At 32.1% G+C, this 17,970-nt stretch overlaps 2 protein-coding genes across 2 annotated transcripts; one reads left to right on the top strand and one right to left on the bottom strand.

The window, feature by feature from the left end:
• The first annotated feature begins 2,983 nt into the window (after positions 1 to 2,983).
• Positions 2,984 to 6,281, top strand: LOC108471324 (probable inactive receptor kinase At2g26730). Its single transcript, XM_017772961.2, has 2 exons — positions 2,984 to 4,448; positions 5,372 to 6,281. Exons 1-2 carry the CDS (start codon positions 3,110 to 3,112, stop codon positions 6,010 to 6,012), a joined length of 1,980 nt encoding a protein of 659 aa, XP_017628450.1. The 5' UTR covers positions 2,984 to 3,109; the 3' UTR covers positions 6,013 to 6,281.
• A 1,777-nt stretch (positions 6,282 to 8,058) lies between these two features.
• Positions 8,059 to 15,843, bottom strand: LOC108477222 (ABC transporter G family member 38). Its single transcript, XM_017779710.2, has 21 exons — positions 15,327 to 15,843; positions 14,976 to 15,096; positions 14,708 to 14,796; positions 14,145 to 14,229; positions 13,877 to 14,036; positions 13,711 to 13,787; positions 13,578 to 13,631; positions 12,885 to 12,975; positions 12,299 to 12,600; positions 11,624 to 12,222; positions 11,387 to 11,547; positions 11,214 to 11,317; positions 10,982 to 11,138; positions 10,777 to 10,902; positions 10,595 to 10,698; positions 9,897 to 10,520; positions 9,597 to 9,814; positions 9,290 to 9,517; positions 9,059 to 9,230; positions 8,735 to 8,989; positions 8,059 to 8,633 (listed from the first exon to the last, which is right to left on the bottom strand). Exons 1-21 carry the CDS (start codon positions 15,605 to 15,607, stop codon positions 8,376 to 8,378), a joined length of 4,266 nt encoding a protein of 1,421 aa, XP_017635199.2. The 5' UTR covers positions 15,608 to 15,843; the 3' UTR covers positions 8,059 to 8,375.
• Positions 15,844 to 17,970: the final 2,127 nt, after the last annotated feature.

Below are 17,970 nucleotides of genomic sequence, written 5' to 3' on the forward strand. Positions count from 1 at the left end.
TTGTTTATACTTTAATACCTAAACTATAATTTTGTTTCCTTTTATACTAAAAATTAGTTATGTTGCTTTTTATTTTTCAATTAAACTGGAGCCAATATAATAGTTTAGGTACAGAAAAGGTTAAAAAATGAGTACAATTGAAGCAGACAAGTCTAAGCAAACAAGCATGTGTTTCCTTCATTGAGTTTTGCTGTCAACTAGGAAAAGCATTGTTGTTGCTGTTAGGCTTACTTCACTGGCCAATCCTTAAGCTATACCCTTTTTTTGACCTAACTTATAATTCTGCAACCATTATTGACCTTTACTGTTATCTCTATTTAAAAAAAAAAAAACTTTCATTCAATCAAAAGTTGGCATGTAACATACATTTTAAATAGTATAAAAATTATATTAAAGTAAATTATTATTTAATGTTATTTCTCTTTGTCACCTTTCTATCTCCCCAGCAGAAAAAATGGAAAAAGAAAAAAAATTGTGGGGAAGAAAAATGTGAAAAACCCCAAATTTAAAGAAAAATAAAAAGAAAAGAAGAATGTGAAAATTTTGTGGGGGTGGGGTGAGGAACAGTAGAAAACAAAAAGAAACAATGAAAAAAGAACATGAAAAATAGGGAAAGAAATAAACAAAAGAAAATTATACGTGGTTTGAAGAAGTAGAGTGGAGAAGACAGAGAATGAAAATAAAAATATTTTAATTTGAAATTGCCATACGGTAATCTGTCAGAATTAGATAAGTGTAGTCAATCCACCAAAATTGCAGTCAAGCTACTAGAATAGATATGTGGTTAAATCATTAGATAAGACAAATCATTAAATTGTCAACACTTCGTCTATCACATAATTATCTCACTCCAATGCACATGCAATCACTAATCATATATCTAGATGCACACAAATCATACATGCTATGCATATCAGAACATACTAATATGCTTTCAGAAATCGTACATATAAAAATGGAATATCAAATTTTATTTATATATATGTCACACATATCACAAAGTAAATCTTACGAAGTAGCTAACCTCAAAGCGCGCATCAAACACAGCTCTACTGAATTTTACTGAAAATGGATCCACACGCTTGTGTGACTCACATGGCCTACTTGACCTAGCTTGTGTGGCTCACATGGCCTGACACACAAGCGTGTGACTCACATGATTTGGTAGACGGTTGTGTGGCGTCGACAGTAAATTTGTCAGTTTCACACGTTTGTTATTTTTCGAGACAAAAGGTACACACCTTACTAATTTTCGACATCAACACAACAACAAATTTAGTACCTAAAAATGACTAACCACAACCAACCCATTTAGCACAAAAAAACCAAAATCGAAACTTCAATTCGACATTTACGCACTTAACAAGAATAACCCCTAAATTAGTATTGAATACTTACCCTTGACAAAACAGCAACTTTTAATAGCACTTAAACCTCCAGGGAATTTGAAATCCCACAATCATCACTTAGAAAAACCCAAAACGATTAAAGGCGAGAATTTAAACGCAATTAAAAATACTTACCTTGCTCAAGAGAAAGAGTTAAAACCTTATTAAAGAAAATGTACATCAGTACTTACACCAAGATTGAAATACACTCTACTCGGAATCTTATGTGATGTCCTGATGGTTAAAGGTGTTCACAACTTTAAGTGTGGCCTGAGTTCGAGTCATGCTAATCGCATTGATTGCTCGGGCTTTGCTCTATTATTATAATTCACCAAAAAAATAAAATATACTCTACACGTTGGACAACATCGCATAGAAGAATTGGGAAAGTTTTGGGGAGAGATCTTTTTTTGGGATAATTCCCACCCCCAAAAAAAAAAAAAAAGAAAAAGAAAACTACCCATATCTCACTAAATCCCTTAACTAACCATTATAAGATTTCTCAAAATTGGATTGAATCCTTACCACTAAACTAACATATTCATTTTTGTCAGCAAATTTCCAGAATTTAAAGATAAGTTAGATGTTGAAGTTAAGGGTTGAGACAAAAATAATAAAAGTTTAAGGAGAGGGATTTGAACATAAGACCTCAAGCACATAAACAATTTTAATATATATTTTTAATTTCATGTAAATGATGATGTAGACAAAAAAAAATGACACGTGGTAGGTTTTTACTAATTGAATTTTTTCTTTAATGGAGATAATGATAGGGACCAATATAACGGTTACAAAATTATAGTTTAAGTATTTGATTCAACAAAAAAAAGTTTAGGTGCTTAACTCTAAAAAGCATTATAATTTGAGGGTTGCTTATTCAATTAAGCCTTGTTTTAATGAAAAAAAAGGGTTAATTGCACAAAATGTATTAGTTTATCACTTAAATTTTAAATTGGTTTTAAAATTTAAAATGTTTTAATTGAGTATCAAAATATAGTAAGAATATTATATCAATCAAATCCTTCTATTAGTTTAATTATTAACTAGGTGTTAAATTTCGGTTCAAATTTAAAAGGTATATTTAATGTGTGAATAATTAGAATTTGGCATGTTTGGGGAAACTCTCAATAAATTAAGAGTAAGGACAGAACTTAGAAAAAGCTAGAGGGGCCTTGCCCCTAAAAAAAAAAAATCCTTAACGCCTTCAAATATTTAAAACTTTTTAATTGAATTGTCTAAAATTTTCAAAATATTTCCTAAAAGTTTAATTAAACCCCTATTTTTTGAAAATTTAATTGTACATCCCAATTTAAAAAAATTAATTAGACCCCAAAATGTAATGCCACATCCACAATTGTTTAAAGGGTTAATTTTTAACAAGTTAAGTTGATGTTTACAATTTGATTCATATGTTATAGATATTTAAGGTAACATATAAGGTGTAAGGTAAGGACTAAATTGTAGAGAGGACCTAATTTATACGAAATTTGTGATGAATTTAAAAATTAAAGTGGGGTGAAATTAACCCAAAGAAAAAGAAAAAAAAAAAACGGTTCCTCTATATTGACCAAAAGAAAGAAAGAAAAAACGCATCCCCCATTATAATTATTGCCATTGCTACACCCGCTCTCCATCCGTTTTAACTCTGCTTTTTTTTTTTTTTTTTTTGCACTTTTTTCGAACATCGAGATACCTCTCTTTTTCTTTTTACTTATTTATTTATGGATTCTTACCAGACATTTGTTTTTTGCTGTCTTAATCACTTCTTACGAGCCGCCGACAATTATTTCTTTGTGTTTCGTTTCTCATCTGTAAATCCCACAATGGTGTTAAGTTTCAGCTCTGTAATTTTAGTTTCAGTTTTAATACTGAGTTATGGAGTCAACTCAGAACCGGTTCAAGACAAGCAAGCTTTACTTACGTTCCTTTCAATGGTCAAACATGAGAACCGGGTTCAATGGAACTCATCAACTTCAGCTTGTGATTGGGTCGGTGTCGAATGTGATGCTACACGGTCTTTTGTTTTCACTCTCCGGTTACCTGGTGTGGGACTCATCGGTTCCATTCCACCTAAAACCATCGGTCTTTTGAACCGACTCCGGGTCTTAAGTTTAAGGGCGAACCGTTTATCCGGTACTGTTCCCGCCGATTTTTCCAATTTGACTCTGTTGCGGAGTCTTTATTTGCAAGAGAATCGGTTCACCGGTTCGTTTCCGTCTAGCTTGACTCGTTTAATTCGTTTGGTACGGCTTGATCTTTCTTCTAACAATTTCACCGGTCCAATTCCTGTCGGAGTCAACAATTTGACTCATTTGACTGGTCTTTTCTTGCAAAACAACACGTTTTCCGGTTCTATTCCGGCTATCAACTCTGACGGTTTAGACGATTTCGATGTTTCTAATAACAACCTTACCGGTTCAATTCCCTATACCTTATCTAAATTCCCGGCATCTTCATTCGCCGGAAATATCGGACTTTGTGGGGCTCCACTCCGGGCATGTAACCCAACTTACCGTAAAAGTTCCGGGCTTTCCACCGGCGCCATTGTTGCCATCGTCCTTGGGTCTGTACTCGTTGCATTATTGTTCCTACTATGCCTCATTCTTTTTCTTCGTAAACAGCAAAGACGGCCGGATAAAAAGGAGAAGCCAGTTACGGAAGAGACACGGGCAGCTCCGCCGGCGGAAGCGGGGACTTCGTCTTCTAAAGATGAAGTGACCGGTGGGTCAATTGAAAGGGAAAGGAATAAGCTGGTGTTTTTTGAAAGTGGGGTTTACAGCTTCGACTTGGAGGACTTGTTGAGGGCTTCAGCTGAAGTGTTGGGAAAAGGCAGCGTAGGAACGTCGTACAAGGCGGTGCTGGAAGAAGGGACGGCGGTGGTAGTGAAACGGTTGAAAGACGTGGCGGCTAGTAAAAGGGAATTCGAAATGCAAATGGAAAAGTTGGGTAAAATCAAGCATGAAAAAGTGGTTCCTTTGAGGGCGTTTTACTACTCCAAAGATGAAAAATTGCTTGTTTACGAGTTCATGCCTAACGGTAGCTTGTCTGCTCTGCTTCACGGTGAGTTATCTTTTTTATTTGAATTCATAAGCATGCAAAAATTGGCTTACATTATTAGGGTTAATTGCATTAGAGGTCCTTCATTTATAATTTAAATTTTAAATCAATCTTTAAACTTCAAAACATTTTAATCGAGTCTTGAAATTATATATTGTATCAATTAGGTATTTTTTTTAGTGTAGCCGTAAATTAGAATGTTAAATGTTAATTCAGTTCTGACATGGAATAGACGTGGATTAAATTTTAAATGCATCTATATCTATTGTTTGAAGAGCTTCAACCTACATACAATATCATCTTCTACCCATAGCCCTACTAGAAGGAAAAATACCTTTAAACCCTTCATAATTTATAAAATTTTATTTAGTCTCATAAAAGTTATAAAAATATAAAGTATTAAAATGACCATTTAACAATATAGAATTTAATTTTAAAATTTGATAACATGTTTTATACATAATATTTTAGAAGTCATGAATAATAAAATATATGTTGGTTTGAATATGACTTGTCAAGTTGGGTTTCCCTTTTTGGTCAAATTGAAAAGTCGATATTGACAACAATGGGTCTCCACTTGTTACATTTATGTTTCTTTTCCCTTTTTCTACATTAATATTTATGGATGATATTATGTTAATTTGTTTAGGTTATAGTGGGGGATTTCATGGTGGAAGAAGAATTGATAAATCATTTAAGACATTTTTTTCCCTTTGGGGGAATGGATTCATTTGCATCATTCCTCAACTTTCTTTGAATTTTAAGTTTAAAACAAAAGTAATATTTGTCTTTTCTTTTTGGTATTTTTGTTCTTATTTCTGCCACTACCATTGCATTATGCACTTCTTCTCCCACCATGTTTAATGGTATGTCACATCAGTAAAACATGTTTTCATCAAATTTACATACATGGAATTATATTGCAGGTAGTAGAGGCGCGGGCCATACACCGTTGGATTGGGGCAATCGGATTAAGATAGCATTAAGCACCGCTAAGGGTCTATCATACCTCCATCTTTCTGAGGTCGCTCACGGCAACATCAAGTCGTCCAATATCCTTCTTGGACCAAACCGCGAAGCTTGCATCTCCGACTACGGTCTTAACCCGCTCTTTGGCAACACCACTCCGCCTAGTCGTGTTACGGGCTACCGAGCACCTGAAGTGCTTGAAACACGTAATGTTACGTTCAAGTCAGATGTTTATAGTTTTGGAGTTTTGTTGCTAGAGTTGTTAACAGGTAAATCACCTAGCCAAGCATCATTAGGGGAAGAAGGGATTGATCTTCCTCGTTGGGTCCAATCGGTGGTTCGTGAGGAATGGACAGCTGAGGTTTTCGACGCGGAGTTGATGAGATATCACAATATTGAGGAGGAAATGGTGCAACTGTTACAGATTGCAATGACTTGTGTATCGGTGGTACCTGATCAAAGACCTGCCATGGTAGATGTGGTACGCATGATTGAAGATCTGAATAGAGCTGAAATCGATGACGGATTACCACAGCCATCTGATGCTAATACTCCGCCTACCGAATCAAGGACTCCACCTACATCCGCCACACCTTAAAAGCATAATGTGAAGGAAGAAGAATTGCCTCAAATTTGTGTTTGTGTCTTATTTTGTTATTTTTAATTTTTATTTCGTTTCTTTGAGTTTATTTGCATATCATAATATAATTTTGCAATTAGATTAGGGGGATTTTGAATTGATTTTGGAAGATGGTGGAGGCAATGGAGTAGAAATGACCAATTGACTTAACAACCTAAATATAGTCAGTTTAATGGATAGTTTTGTATATTATATTATAATACATGTTATGCAATATATTTTAAAAATCCATTATCTATATCCACCTTAAAAGTTTTTTTAATTTTTTCTTTCAATTTCTAGAAAATAGATTTTTAGAAAATGGATTGATTTTTAGAATAGTTGATATTTTCTGATGTTTAGATGATTTTATATAAAATATTTTATGTTGTTTGATGAATTTTCTTAAAATAAATTTCTAAAAGTTGTGCTTTGTGAAACAAACACAACCTAAAATATATTTGTTATAAAATATTGTAGTACAATTTCTTTTTGACAATTAATATAATAAGATAATATTTTGTAATAATTGATATCATATATGAGAGTACATGTTGACACATTAGAGTTGTAAGGGATAAATGAAACTAAGCATTATTTAAACAAATACTCATATTTATATAATTAATTTCATACTAGGTTAGAATATGTCATAAGTCTTTATACTCTTTGTAAATTTGAAATTTAGTTATTGTAATTCTACTTTTGGGAATTTAGTTGTACTTTTTAAATATTAAAATTCAAGTTCAAATTGTTAGAACTATTAAATATATTTTATTAAATTCAAGTTCATTACAATATCGTTTTTTAATTACATGATTACTAAGTGAGTATTTTTATCTAAAAATATGACAAAAACAAAATTGTCAAATTTTTTTAACACTATTAACAATTGGACTTGATTTTCAAATATAAAAATAGAGGGACTGAAAGTCAAATTTGTGAAGAATATATGGACTTATGGCATATTTTAACCTTTATACTAAAAAAATTTATTAATATATTTATAATTATAATATATATATTTATTATTAAAATATTAATATTAAATAATAATATATGAATAATATTATTTAAAATTTATTATTAAAATAAAATTGTAATTTTAAATAATTTATTATATTATTAAATGTAAATAATTGAATATATATGTTTAATAATATCAGAAAATTATAATATTTTAGTGAATAGGAATTTTAATTTTAATTAATACAGTTTATGTGCGATTGGATACTACTTTTCTACCTATTGTTTTTAATCTATTTTTAAATTGTCTCTTACATTTGTTCTTGGCTGGAGCAAGTGTCTTTAGCCCGGCAAGACTGTAACTCTAATCCCTTCGTTGATTTTACCTCTTCGAGAAGCTATTGTTTCTCTTAATAATTACTTGTTACTTGAGCTAGTGAAGTGGTACCACGTCTCATTAAAAAGGCTATTTATATCTTGGTTGATAGTTTGATCCGTAGTGTACGTAATTTTTATAGTTAATTATTTGTACATTCTTTAGTTATGTACTTCCTCCAACAATCGAGGTGCTCTCACTCTGTGAACTATTAGGGCTCTTTGCGGAGTTAGGAGATAAACCTAAAACATCTCAGGCTTAGGACAATACTTTCGATTGTTAAGGATTTATTGTCGAGACTGATAAAAATAAAAACCTACTTGAATATATAAGATTAATAGATAAGAACAAATAAGGTTACATTTATAGAAACCACTTATAATTTTATTTCATTAATAATAATAAAGGGGCTTAAATTAAAATTAAAACAAAGTAAAAAGAGGCTGTAAAGTAAAATAAAATAAAATAAAATCAATGTGGCAAAAATAATATATTAAAAAGAAAATTCAAAAGTGTCCTAAAGTACATAAAGCAGAAATTTTCAAGATATTTTGACAATTTTCCCATCAGACTTTTAGGCCATCTTTGGAAGCTATCCTTATGTGTATGGGCTTGAGTTGTGAAATAACTTTATTTAGATTTTTTAGTTCCTTTCGAATTGGTATATTAAAACTGCACCATGTTGAAATACAAAAATTTGTCAAAATAAACTTTAAGCTCACTTTTCACCAATTATTCTTTAAATCAAATAATATTAATATAAATAATATAATTAAGAACATAAATAACATAATTTAATAGAAGAAATATTACAAATAAATTGAGAAATTATGCATTTATCAATCGCCTAACAAATGATACTTTAGAAATTTTTCTGGAAGGAGTTAAACCCCTAACCACCAAATTTGTATATAATTTATAAACAAATTAATAAATTTTAAAAACTAATGTCTTACAATTAAATCGGATTACATCATAGTTATAATAAAATGAAAAATGTTCATCTCTTTTGGAAGTTGAAGAATTTCATGGAGAAAGCAAATACAGAAGCAAACAACAAAGTAAACCCAATTAGGACAAGACAGACTATCCATAACCAGTCATGTCTGAAGCCAAAGTAATCTTCCACGAACTGAGCCACTGTTTCTCCTGTCTCTAACTTGTTCTGCAAGTCACCATACTGTGAAGTTGTCATTCCCCACATGGACCATGAAACCGGACACACCCAAGCATACCATCTCCACCACACAACAATCCTCTACAAATTTGTAAAAATTCCATACAATCATCATGTATATATATATATATATAGAGAATCTTAATAAAAAAAAGATGGAAAGAGATGAAAGTAGAGCTTACCGGTCGCGGAATTATGAAACCGGAGAAGAGACTCCACATTGTATAAAAGATACCAGAAAGTACAGCAGCAGTTGGTTGATTAGGACTTGCAGATACAACCATGATTCCATAGTATATGTAGAGAAGAACTGTGATGAACATGATGAATGTGTTTAAGAAGAACTTGGATGCTGTCCATTGAAACCCCATCATTGCATAAACTATAATCCCATATATAGCAACTTGAGCTATGGTATATGGGATTTCAATAGCAACCTGAAAATGGGGAAAAAAATTGTTACTTGGTGAGCAAGGCAAACCAAATGGTAAAGATTAATTACGTACCTGTGCAAAAGCATAAGGCAATGCAGAATAAAATCCAGCAGCTCTTTCTCTGTAAAAAACTGTTCTTTCAGCTATTATAACAGGTCTCACTGAAGCAGCACTTTGTGTTCCCATGAATGTAATTGCAGTGTACATTGCACCCATTGCGTTGAAAAGATCCTGTTTTGTTCCCCTGTAATAATCAAAGTTAGTATCTTTTCTTCGATTCAAGCTTGAGCTTAAAATGTTTACCTTTTGCTTCCAAGGTTCCAGAATAAAACTCCGAAAATAATGCTCATTGCAGTACTGAAATAAATCCTCACTGCATTGTATGATGTGTTCCTCCAATATGATCTGTGTTGTTTCCATAAACAAGCTATGAATTGTGTAAGGTAGGGTTGTGCATACTTGGTCGGAAAATGGAGATCGTGTGAACCAGGAGGTGGAGTGCTCAACTCCGAAATCAAGGCCTTGTTTCTTCTGCAATATTAGCTTAGAGTATAAGTTTTAAGAAGTAGCAAAGATTATGATTACATTATATATATATGAGATAATCAACCTATAAAGATCGGATCTTTTGTACACGTCGGCAAATTTTACTCCTAGAATCTCTTCTTGAGGTCGTGTTGTCACTTCCAACACCCAGGTTGCCGGGTTATAGCCTTCTTTTATCTTGCTTACTCCATTGATATCCTCAAAGTACTTGATCAAATGGCTTGACATACGGCCTAGAGGACCGAAATATATTTCTTCACCTCCGCGTGTTAATAGGAAGAGCTATATAGATGACATTAGAGATTTCTTGGCACTAAAGTTTTCTCAAAAAGACATATAAGAGTAAGTTTTTAAAATCTCTTACCTCATCAAAAGATTCGAATATATCGATACTGGGTTGGTGAATTGTGCATACCACGGTTCTTCCCGTATCCACCGTGTTTCTCACGGTTCTCATCACAATAGCTGCTGCTCTTGCATCAAGACCTGAGGTTGGTTCATCCATGAAAATTATTGAAGGGTTAGCAACAAGCTCGACTGCAATGGTTAACCGTTTACGCTGCTCGATGGATAGTCCGTTCACGTTAGGAAATCCAACCAATGCATCTCTCAATGACTTCAACTCAATCAATTCCATAACTTCCTCAACAAAAAGCTCTCTACTTTCAGGATCAATGTCATGAGGCAACCGAAGCCACGCCGAGTATAGTAAAGTTTCATAGACAGTTACAAGAGGAGAATGAATGTCGTTTTGCTCGCAATAACCGGTAACTCGAGCAAAAGTATCTTGTTTCTTTTGATAGCCTGAAACAGTGATGTTTCCTTCTGTATATCCACTGTTTTTCCTCCCTGCTAACACATCAAGCAGTGTAGTCTTACCAGCTCCACTAACACCCATTAAAGCTGTTAAAACACCTGGTCTGAATGCTCCACTCACTTGATTTAAAAGCATCAATCTATCATCCAACACGCCTTGGGATCTCATTCCCTAAAAAAATGGTAACTTCATGTCATGTGATAGGATTTCAAGAACATCTCAAGCATTGTATGTTGATTAATTACCTTTGGCATATCAACCGAATACGTGATGTTCTCGAAGGTAACTGAGAGTGGTGTAAAAGGAAGAAGCATTCCTTTCTCTTGATAATTATGAACCGCCACGGCATCTGCAAGTGCATGTACTTGTCAATGAGGTTGAATCTGAGGCAATACATATAGAAAATGAGAGCTCTTAAAGGGCTTACTTCTAGATGCTCTCTTAGTCTTTGAGTTGCTTTTGTTTAACAATGTTCCGTCACCTTCACTTGCCATGGTAGTGTCTTCTTTAGTAGATTCTTCACTCAAAAACACTGCCTGCGATTTCCCATATTCTGCAGGCATTCATCGAAAATGAAAATGTTACTCGAAAAACGGGGGAAAAAAGTGATTTAAAAAGTGAGGTTACATTACCATCAAGGTAAGCAAAAGCCAGAGCGGATATGGCATTGAAGAGGAATATAAAGCCAATCAATGCAACAATACTAATCCAATACCAATTTGGATTAGTGAATACCCCACGAGCTTTCAAGACCGCTACTCCAACCGTCTCTTTTGTTCCGTTAAGTGCCTGTATTCATGTCCACATTCACATTTTTATATATACACTTTGAAGCTCAAAACTTAAGATAAAAGCGAAACTTACTTTATTCCAAGCATGGCCTAGGAATTCATTTACTGAAATGGCAGTTTGAACATACATAAGAGGCGATGTCCAATATCCCCATATCAACCAGTTGGGCATATTTTCTGCAAGGTGGAGGCTCATATTAAAAGCCATATATGTCACACTGTATATATCAGATCTGTTAATAATACCTCTTGATAAAATAAATCCACCAAATATTAAAAGCCACATCACTGAAAGACAACCAGCTGTGTTAGCAACAACGTGATCTCTAGTTAATGCAGCAAGGCATCTAAACAGTGCATAAGACATTTGTCCACTCATGACAAGGACAAGATATTGTTTTAACATCCTGTGGCAACACAAATATGAAGGGGTTAAGAAAGTAAATGTAAGAAATGAGTAGTGATATTTTGTTTGATACTGACCTTGTAATGTTGGGATCAAATCCTATTACGTAGTAAGTTATAGCAATCCAAACAGCAACTTCAAACATTGATATAAAGATACCAAGAACTGCTGTTGGTAATGAAAATGCCCATGATGGATAAAACAGACGGTCTCTTTGTTTGTAAAAGACCGGAAGCTTATCGATCGTTAATGGAAGTTCAAAAAACCCGGTGAAGTTAATCGTGTTTAGGACAAAAAAGAGAGCCCCTAAGTAAACTGTTCCATCTGCAATTGTACTATGATGCTTTCTAGCTTCAACGAAAACGGTAGCAACGATAACTGCACCGAGTTCCAACTGAAATATCTTGAAACCATGTAAGAACACATTTCTTTTCATCAAAATAACTTCTCTTGACAAACAAGCTTTCATCAATTCCATTTTGTTAGCTCCATATCTAGTTTTTGTCAAAGCTGCAGGGTGATTCTTTGACCTGTCAAATGGAACAGCAAGCTGGTTTTTGATGTCTAATCCAATATGAAACGACTCGAAGGCTTCAGCAAATTCATTAACCGAAACAAAACGATACGGTGTTTCGTGACGAAACCAGTATTGTCCTTGATCTTTTCTTGATGTAACCTGTTAACAGGGTTGGTTTATAGTTATTTCAATGGAATGAATATAAAACAAAACATGATTCATAACATGTACTTACTTCTTGTAAGTAATCCGCAACGCCTTTTCTTTCAGGACATTTGAACCCCATGGATTCGAAGAAATTAAGAACGTATTCTCGAGGGCCCTGGTAAACTATTCGTCCTTCTGAAAGAAGGATAATGTCATCAAAAAGCTCAAAAGTTTCAGGTGGGGGCTGAAGAAGTGAGATTATAGCAGTTTTGTTGAAAATGTGGATTGATTGTTTGATACAGTTGACAATTTGGTAAGTTGTGGAACTATCAAGACCTGTTGATATATTGTCCATAAAAAGTGCTCCTACAGGACCAACAAGCATCTCCCCTGCCAGTGACACAAACATTCAAATCACCAACATTGAATCTTTATCATGTTTTAAAACAGTTAAAAGTATCACAGAGGCCCTGTACTAAGAGTTAGATTATATTTTACCTTCTCTACTGAGAAAATGGATAACTTAACAAAAATGATCAATTTACTCTTTGTTCTAACTTACAAGAACTATTTTACCTATTTATTTTAAATAAAAAAAACAAAATGCAATTCAACTTCTGGTGACTTCCACAGTATTTTTACCTTTAAAACATGTTATAAGTTTGCATTTATACCTGTAGTTACACGTTTCTTTTGTCCACCAGAAACACCTCTCATCATTGCATCACCTACTATGGTGTCAGCACAAACTTCCAGTCCTAAAATCTGTTGGGGCAAAACAAAAAGAAAATGAAAATTTAGCAAACTTTTAATGAATAAAATTTGGTTATATAATATAGGGTAAATTATACCCGAGGTTACTAAACTATTAGTAAATTTACGTTTTGGTCACTTAACTTCAAAAAGTTACAAAATAATTACTAAACTATTAAAAAATGTTCATTTAAGCCAATTATTTGTTTAAATTGCTGTTATATGGGCTTATTTGTTTGCACCACCTACAAAATAAATTTTTTTTTTCACTTTTTCTTTGATAGTTAAGTTTTTTTTTTCATAAAACAGCTTTAAACGTCACAAATTTAAGAATAAAAATTCAATCAGTTTTCTTCTCAAATTTCTGACAACTGTCAGGCATGTTCTTCTATTTATTGATGGATACTAATTTATCGTACTGATATTTGAATCATCGCTTAGTGTTCATTTGCTGAACTTTTAAAAAGAAAAACCTTAACCGCCTAGTTGCTTAAATGAAAAATTTTCATCACTTACCGTTTTGTAACTCTTTTAAGTTAAATGAAAAAAACATAAACTAATTTAGATACATTAAGTGTAGTTTACATTATAATATAAAGATAGCTTGATACTACCTTGAGAGCATAGTCTGTAACAATTTCTTCCTTATGTCCTTTCAGAACTGATGCCTGCATGACAAAAGATGCATAAAATGTTGGTCAAATTCGCTTTTGATCCCTCTACTTTGACAGTTTTCATTAATTTCACCTTCATTAAGGCATCGATATAAGGATCTGGTCTAATATTCAACTCCTTTTCTCTTCTAAGGAGCTCAGTAAGCATATCTGAACAATGCCAAAACAAGCACCCAAATGAATATCATATACCAAAATTATATAATATATGTTTATGTGTATATATATGAATTACTTACCATAACCAGTGCCAACGCCTTGACATTTGGCAGAGAAAGCCATAGTTTCTCTAACAGTCAGTTGAGGTAAATGGATATCATATTGGCTGATATAAGCTGATGTTCTTTGGGGAACAAATTCATGCATTTCGTGACCATTATACGTTACTTTCCCAGAAAACTATAGTATTCAAAAAAAAAAAAAAAAACACAAACTCATAGTCAATATAACTGATTCTAAGTCAATAAATGAAAAATAATATAAACAAAGAAAGAATGTTGCAGTTACCTTGACTAGTGGGTCAAGTTTACCGGTCAATGCTTGAAGTAGGGTGGTCTTTCCTGAACCTGGTGGGCCTAAAAGTAGAGTTAACCTGAAAATAAATTAAAATAAAATAAAATCTGTATTAACTTGGTCTAATGTTGGTTTTGGTCCTTCTACTATATTCAAATTCGAGGTTTAATCACAATACTTTAAAGAATTCATTTCAGAAAAAAAAAATCACTATGATAGGTTAAAGTATGAAATAGTAATACTATGTCATCTGTATTCTGTTTCCAATAGTTTAAATGCACATAAGTATTTTCATCCTGAAAAAAATTAAATTCAAATGAAAGTCCTGAAATTCAAGATGAAATTACTGTCGAGGCATTAAAGTATTAGAAATAGATGATATCTTTGATTCATACAATCATTTCACTCTTTATTATAAACTAATAAAAGAATAAAAAAGACTAATATAACAAAATTATCATTTAATGTTATCTGTAGAATAATAAAATTTTTAAACAATATAAACTCTATTAAACAAATATTAACCCAAAACTAAAACCAAAAATCAATTTAATTACCTGCCTGGCTTGATAATCCCACTCACATCTCGTAAAATTGAGAACTTTTTCTTGTGACTTGAGAGTATATGAAGGTAATGCCCAACACCCTATACCACGTACAAATAAACCATAGTTTTTTTTCCTTATCATAATACCATCATCGACAAATATGAACTGTTATATGAATGATATATATATATATATTCTTGCATACATGGAAAGTGTATCTTAAAAGAAAAAAAAAAAGAAGAGATTATATATAAATATATAAACATGCTCGGTATACCTCTATAATATTGAAAAGTGAGTTGGAGATTGTTGGCAAAGCCCTACTACCGACATAGGCTTCTCCTTGTACGTTTATGTCTTCGAATCGAACTTCTATTGTTGGCAAATTCAAAGAAACCCTAATTCATCCGATTTAAAAAAAATATTTTTAAGCGTATTTAATAGGAAGAAAATGGGTCAATATGGGTCGAGTTGAATATTCATTCGTATTTCAGTAAGTACTAAGATCCAAGTCTCACATTTCACAAGTGATTTATAAGTACCATTTTCAGCGTCTAAGAAGCTGGTGATATGCTTTGACCCTAGACCCGGAAAAAAAATGTAAGAAAAGGGGTGTTAGAATGGTAACCTGTCGATTCGTTGTTTGATGTTCTTCAAGAACTCTTCATGTTTATCAGCATCCTTTATAAACCTATTAAGCAACTCTTTACTTTCTTGGAACCCAAGTTTTCGAAGATCAATCTCTTTCAAGTCACCCAAAACCCCATGCAAAACTCCTTTCCGAGCACGGTCGTAGGTGGGGAGTCGTTCGAGAGCTGCCCATTTCAGTGCTTCTTCATCGTCTTCTTCTTGCACTCTGCTGCCTGACATGGTCGAACATGTCCTGTAATGTCCTATTTCCATCGACATATTTCTCTCTGTCCGTCCTAAAAACACAAATAGATGAAACCAAGACAAAAGGATCTCGTTGTCAACATATACGTTACTTTTTGTTCTAATTTTCTCCGCTATAAGGAGGAATTAAAAGAAAAAAAAAGTTCGTATATGGAGATTTTGGGATGTGTTTTGTTTGAAAGAAAAAAGAGTATCTGCATTTAATTACAGCATGGATTTTGTGCCGCTTTTATGCATTTGTTATATATCCTTTGCATGAACTTTCTTTGGTAATTTTGTACCACTTTTATTCATTTCCTTTTTTTCCAAATACAATTTTTTATTAACTTACCTTAAAAATCCTAACGCTTGTGCATCAATTCAGTTGCAAAATTATTTGGTTAAATTACCTGTGAGGTCTCTGTATTTTTAAGACTAGATCAAACTAATCTCCCTGTTATTAAATGGTTCAATTTAGTCTCTATATCTATTAAAAAGATTCAAATAAGTCCAAATTATAATAGAGTTAACATTTACTGTAAAAAAATTATCTTGAAAAGTATTCTTTTCAATTGCACTTTAACTCTAAGCAAAAGATTTCATTTACAAAATTATAAAAATTTCGATAATAATTAATGAGATTTGAGCCCTTACAAAATAAACATATTGCCAAAAATTTAGTAAATATTAGGCGTAAAAAATCTTCAACCAACCAAGCTAATATTGAAGTGATATTTCTATTTTAAAATTTAAAAATACTAAAATATTGTTGACATGGATGCATGTATTAAATCTAGATGCTTTTGTTAATATGTAGATATTTCTCTTAATGAAAACTTTAGGGTTGGTTGAACTTAATTACCTCCCTGCATACTTTTGTCCAATTTTTAGTATTAAGGGGATGAATTTTGTGATTTCAGAAAATCTTGTTCGGATTACATCATTTATTACAAGCTGCTTTGTCTTAGCTGTATCCACTTTTGTAATTTGATTCATCCATAATATGTAAATTTGTTCTTACTTACATATTTTTACTTCACTTTATTAAAAATATATATGCATTTATTTTTAATTTTTTTATATAAAATTTTATATTTATATTACGTAAAAGTAGTATGGAGATTCTTGTAATAGGAGTCAGATGTTATTTTGTCCATTTTACTAAAAATAGAAAAATTAGTCTCTGTACATTAGATCAAAATGCTGTTAAAAATTTCATCTATTTTTACTGTTTGAAACTAGTCTTTGTATGTTAACATAATGTACATGTGACACATCACATGTCACTGTTTGATTATTCCGTCTGGCACGCCAATTTTTAATTGTATAAATAAATTAAAATTTTAATAGAATGGACTAATTCACTTTTTGATCTAATGTATAGAGACATATTTGTAACCTACATTTTTCCTTAAAAGTGCATTAATGTATCTTACCACTAAATACAACACTTCTTAACAAGACAATTGCTTTTTAAGTAACACATATTTGTAAATTATAAACAAGACCTTTTTTATCTTAAATATATGTAAAAATTGAGAAAATATGAATGAAATTAAATTATTCAATTATAAATCAAAATTGACTTTCAATTACAGACAAAATTTTAGTTCAATTGACACTTGCAACAATTAAGATGTGTGTCACGTATTATCCTTTTATTTAAAGGTTATAAAGAAGTAAAATTATTTAAATTCAATTTGGATCTAGTACAATTTTATTTTTTGTAGAACCAAGTTATCCTCTATGTTTGTTTTATCATTTATGGAGACTAATTTTTTCGGAATTCATGGTTACCCTTTTCAATAATGTTACCTTCAAGATATGAACTCGAATTCTTCCATTGAGAGTCTAATATACCTTACCGTTACACTCTATACTTGTTAGTGGAATTTGACGTATAAAGAGTTATAAAGTTGGAATGTTGGTGAGTGGTAATTTTTTTTTTTAGGATTGTTAATTCTCCAACATTTTGAAGTTGAGTAACCAAAACGTAAACTTATTAATAGTGTGGTGACCTTGAATGTAATTTACCCAACTTTAAAAAAACAAAAAGGTTATAAGCAGATTCAAAAGATGAAAAATCTCACAATCATTATTGATTCTGACATGAAGTTAGATAAACAAGACAGCTAATGAATAATATTAAATGCTTTAATAATACAAACTACATATCAACTTAAAATTTGGAGACTTACTTATGCTTCTGGTGTTTCTTGTTCTGCTGTATATACACAGTAATTGCAAATATAACCAGACTAGCCACTAGGGAAAACCTTGCATATATTGAGCTTAAACTTGAAAAATCAAATCTTTCTACTTTGAGATCCATTATGTAGTCAAAATAGAGCACAAACAGCTTTACTGAAGTCAATCCAAGGTAATAGCCTTCTTTCAAG

The sequence above is a fragment of the Gossypium arboreum genome, chromosome 7, assembly GCF_025698485.1.
Source record: "Gossypium arboreum isolate Shixiya-1 chromosome 7, ASM2569848v2, whole genome shotgun sequence".
Lineage (NCBI taxonomy): Eukaryota > Viridiplantae > Streptophyta > Magnoliopsida > Malvales > Malvaceae > Gossypium > Gossypium arboreum.

What these genes read in the sequence shown, in the direction of transcription:
- LOC108477222 (XM_017779710.2), bottom strand. Translation starts at nt 15,607, where the DNA reads ATGTCGATGGAAATAGGACATTACAGGACATGTTCGACCATGTCAGGC. An exon ending in TTACAGACTATGCTCTCAAG is followed by an intron (nt 12,976 to 13,577) that starts GTAGTATCAAGC and finishes TTGCCCCAACAG; the next exon opens with ATTTTAGGACTGGAAGTTTG. An exon ending in ATTCGGTTGATATGCCAAAG is followed by an intron (nt 10,521 to 10,594) that starts GTAATTAATCAA and finishes CCATTTTTTTAG; the next exon opens with GGAATGAGATCCCAAGGCGT.
- LOC108471324 (XM_017772961.2), top strand. Translation starts at nt 3,110, where the DNA reads ATGGATTCTTACCAGACATTTGTTTTTTGCTGTCTTAATCACTTCTTA. An exon ending in CTTGTCTGCTCTGCTTCACG is followed by an intron (nt 4,449 to 5,371) that starts GTGAGTTATCTT and finishes ATTATATTGCAG; the next exon opens with GTAGTAGAGGCGCGGGCCAT.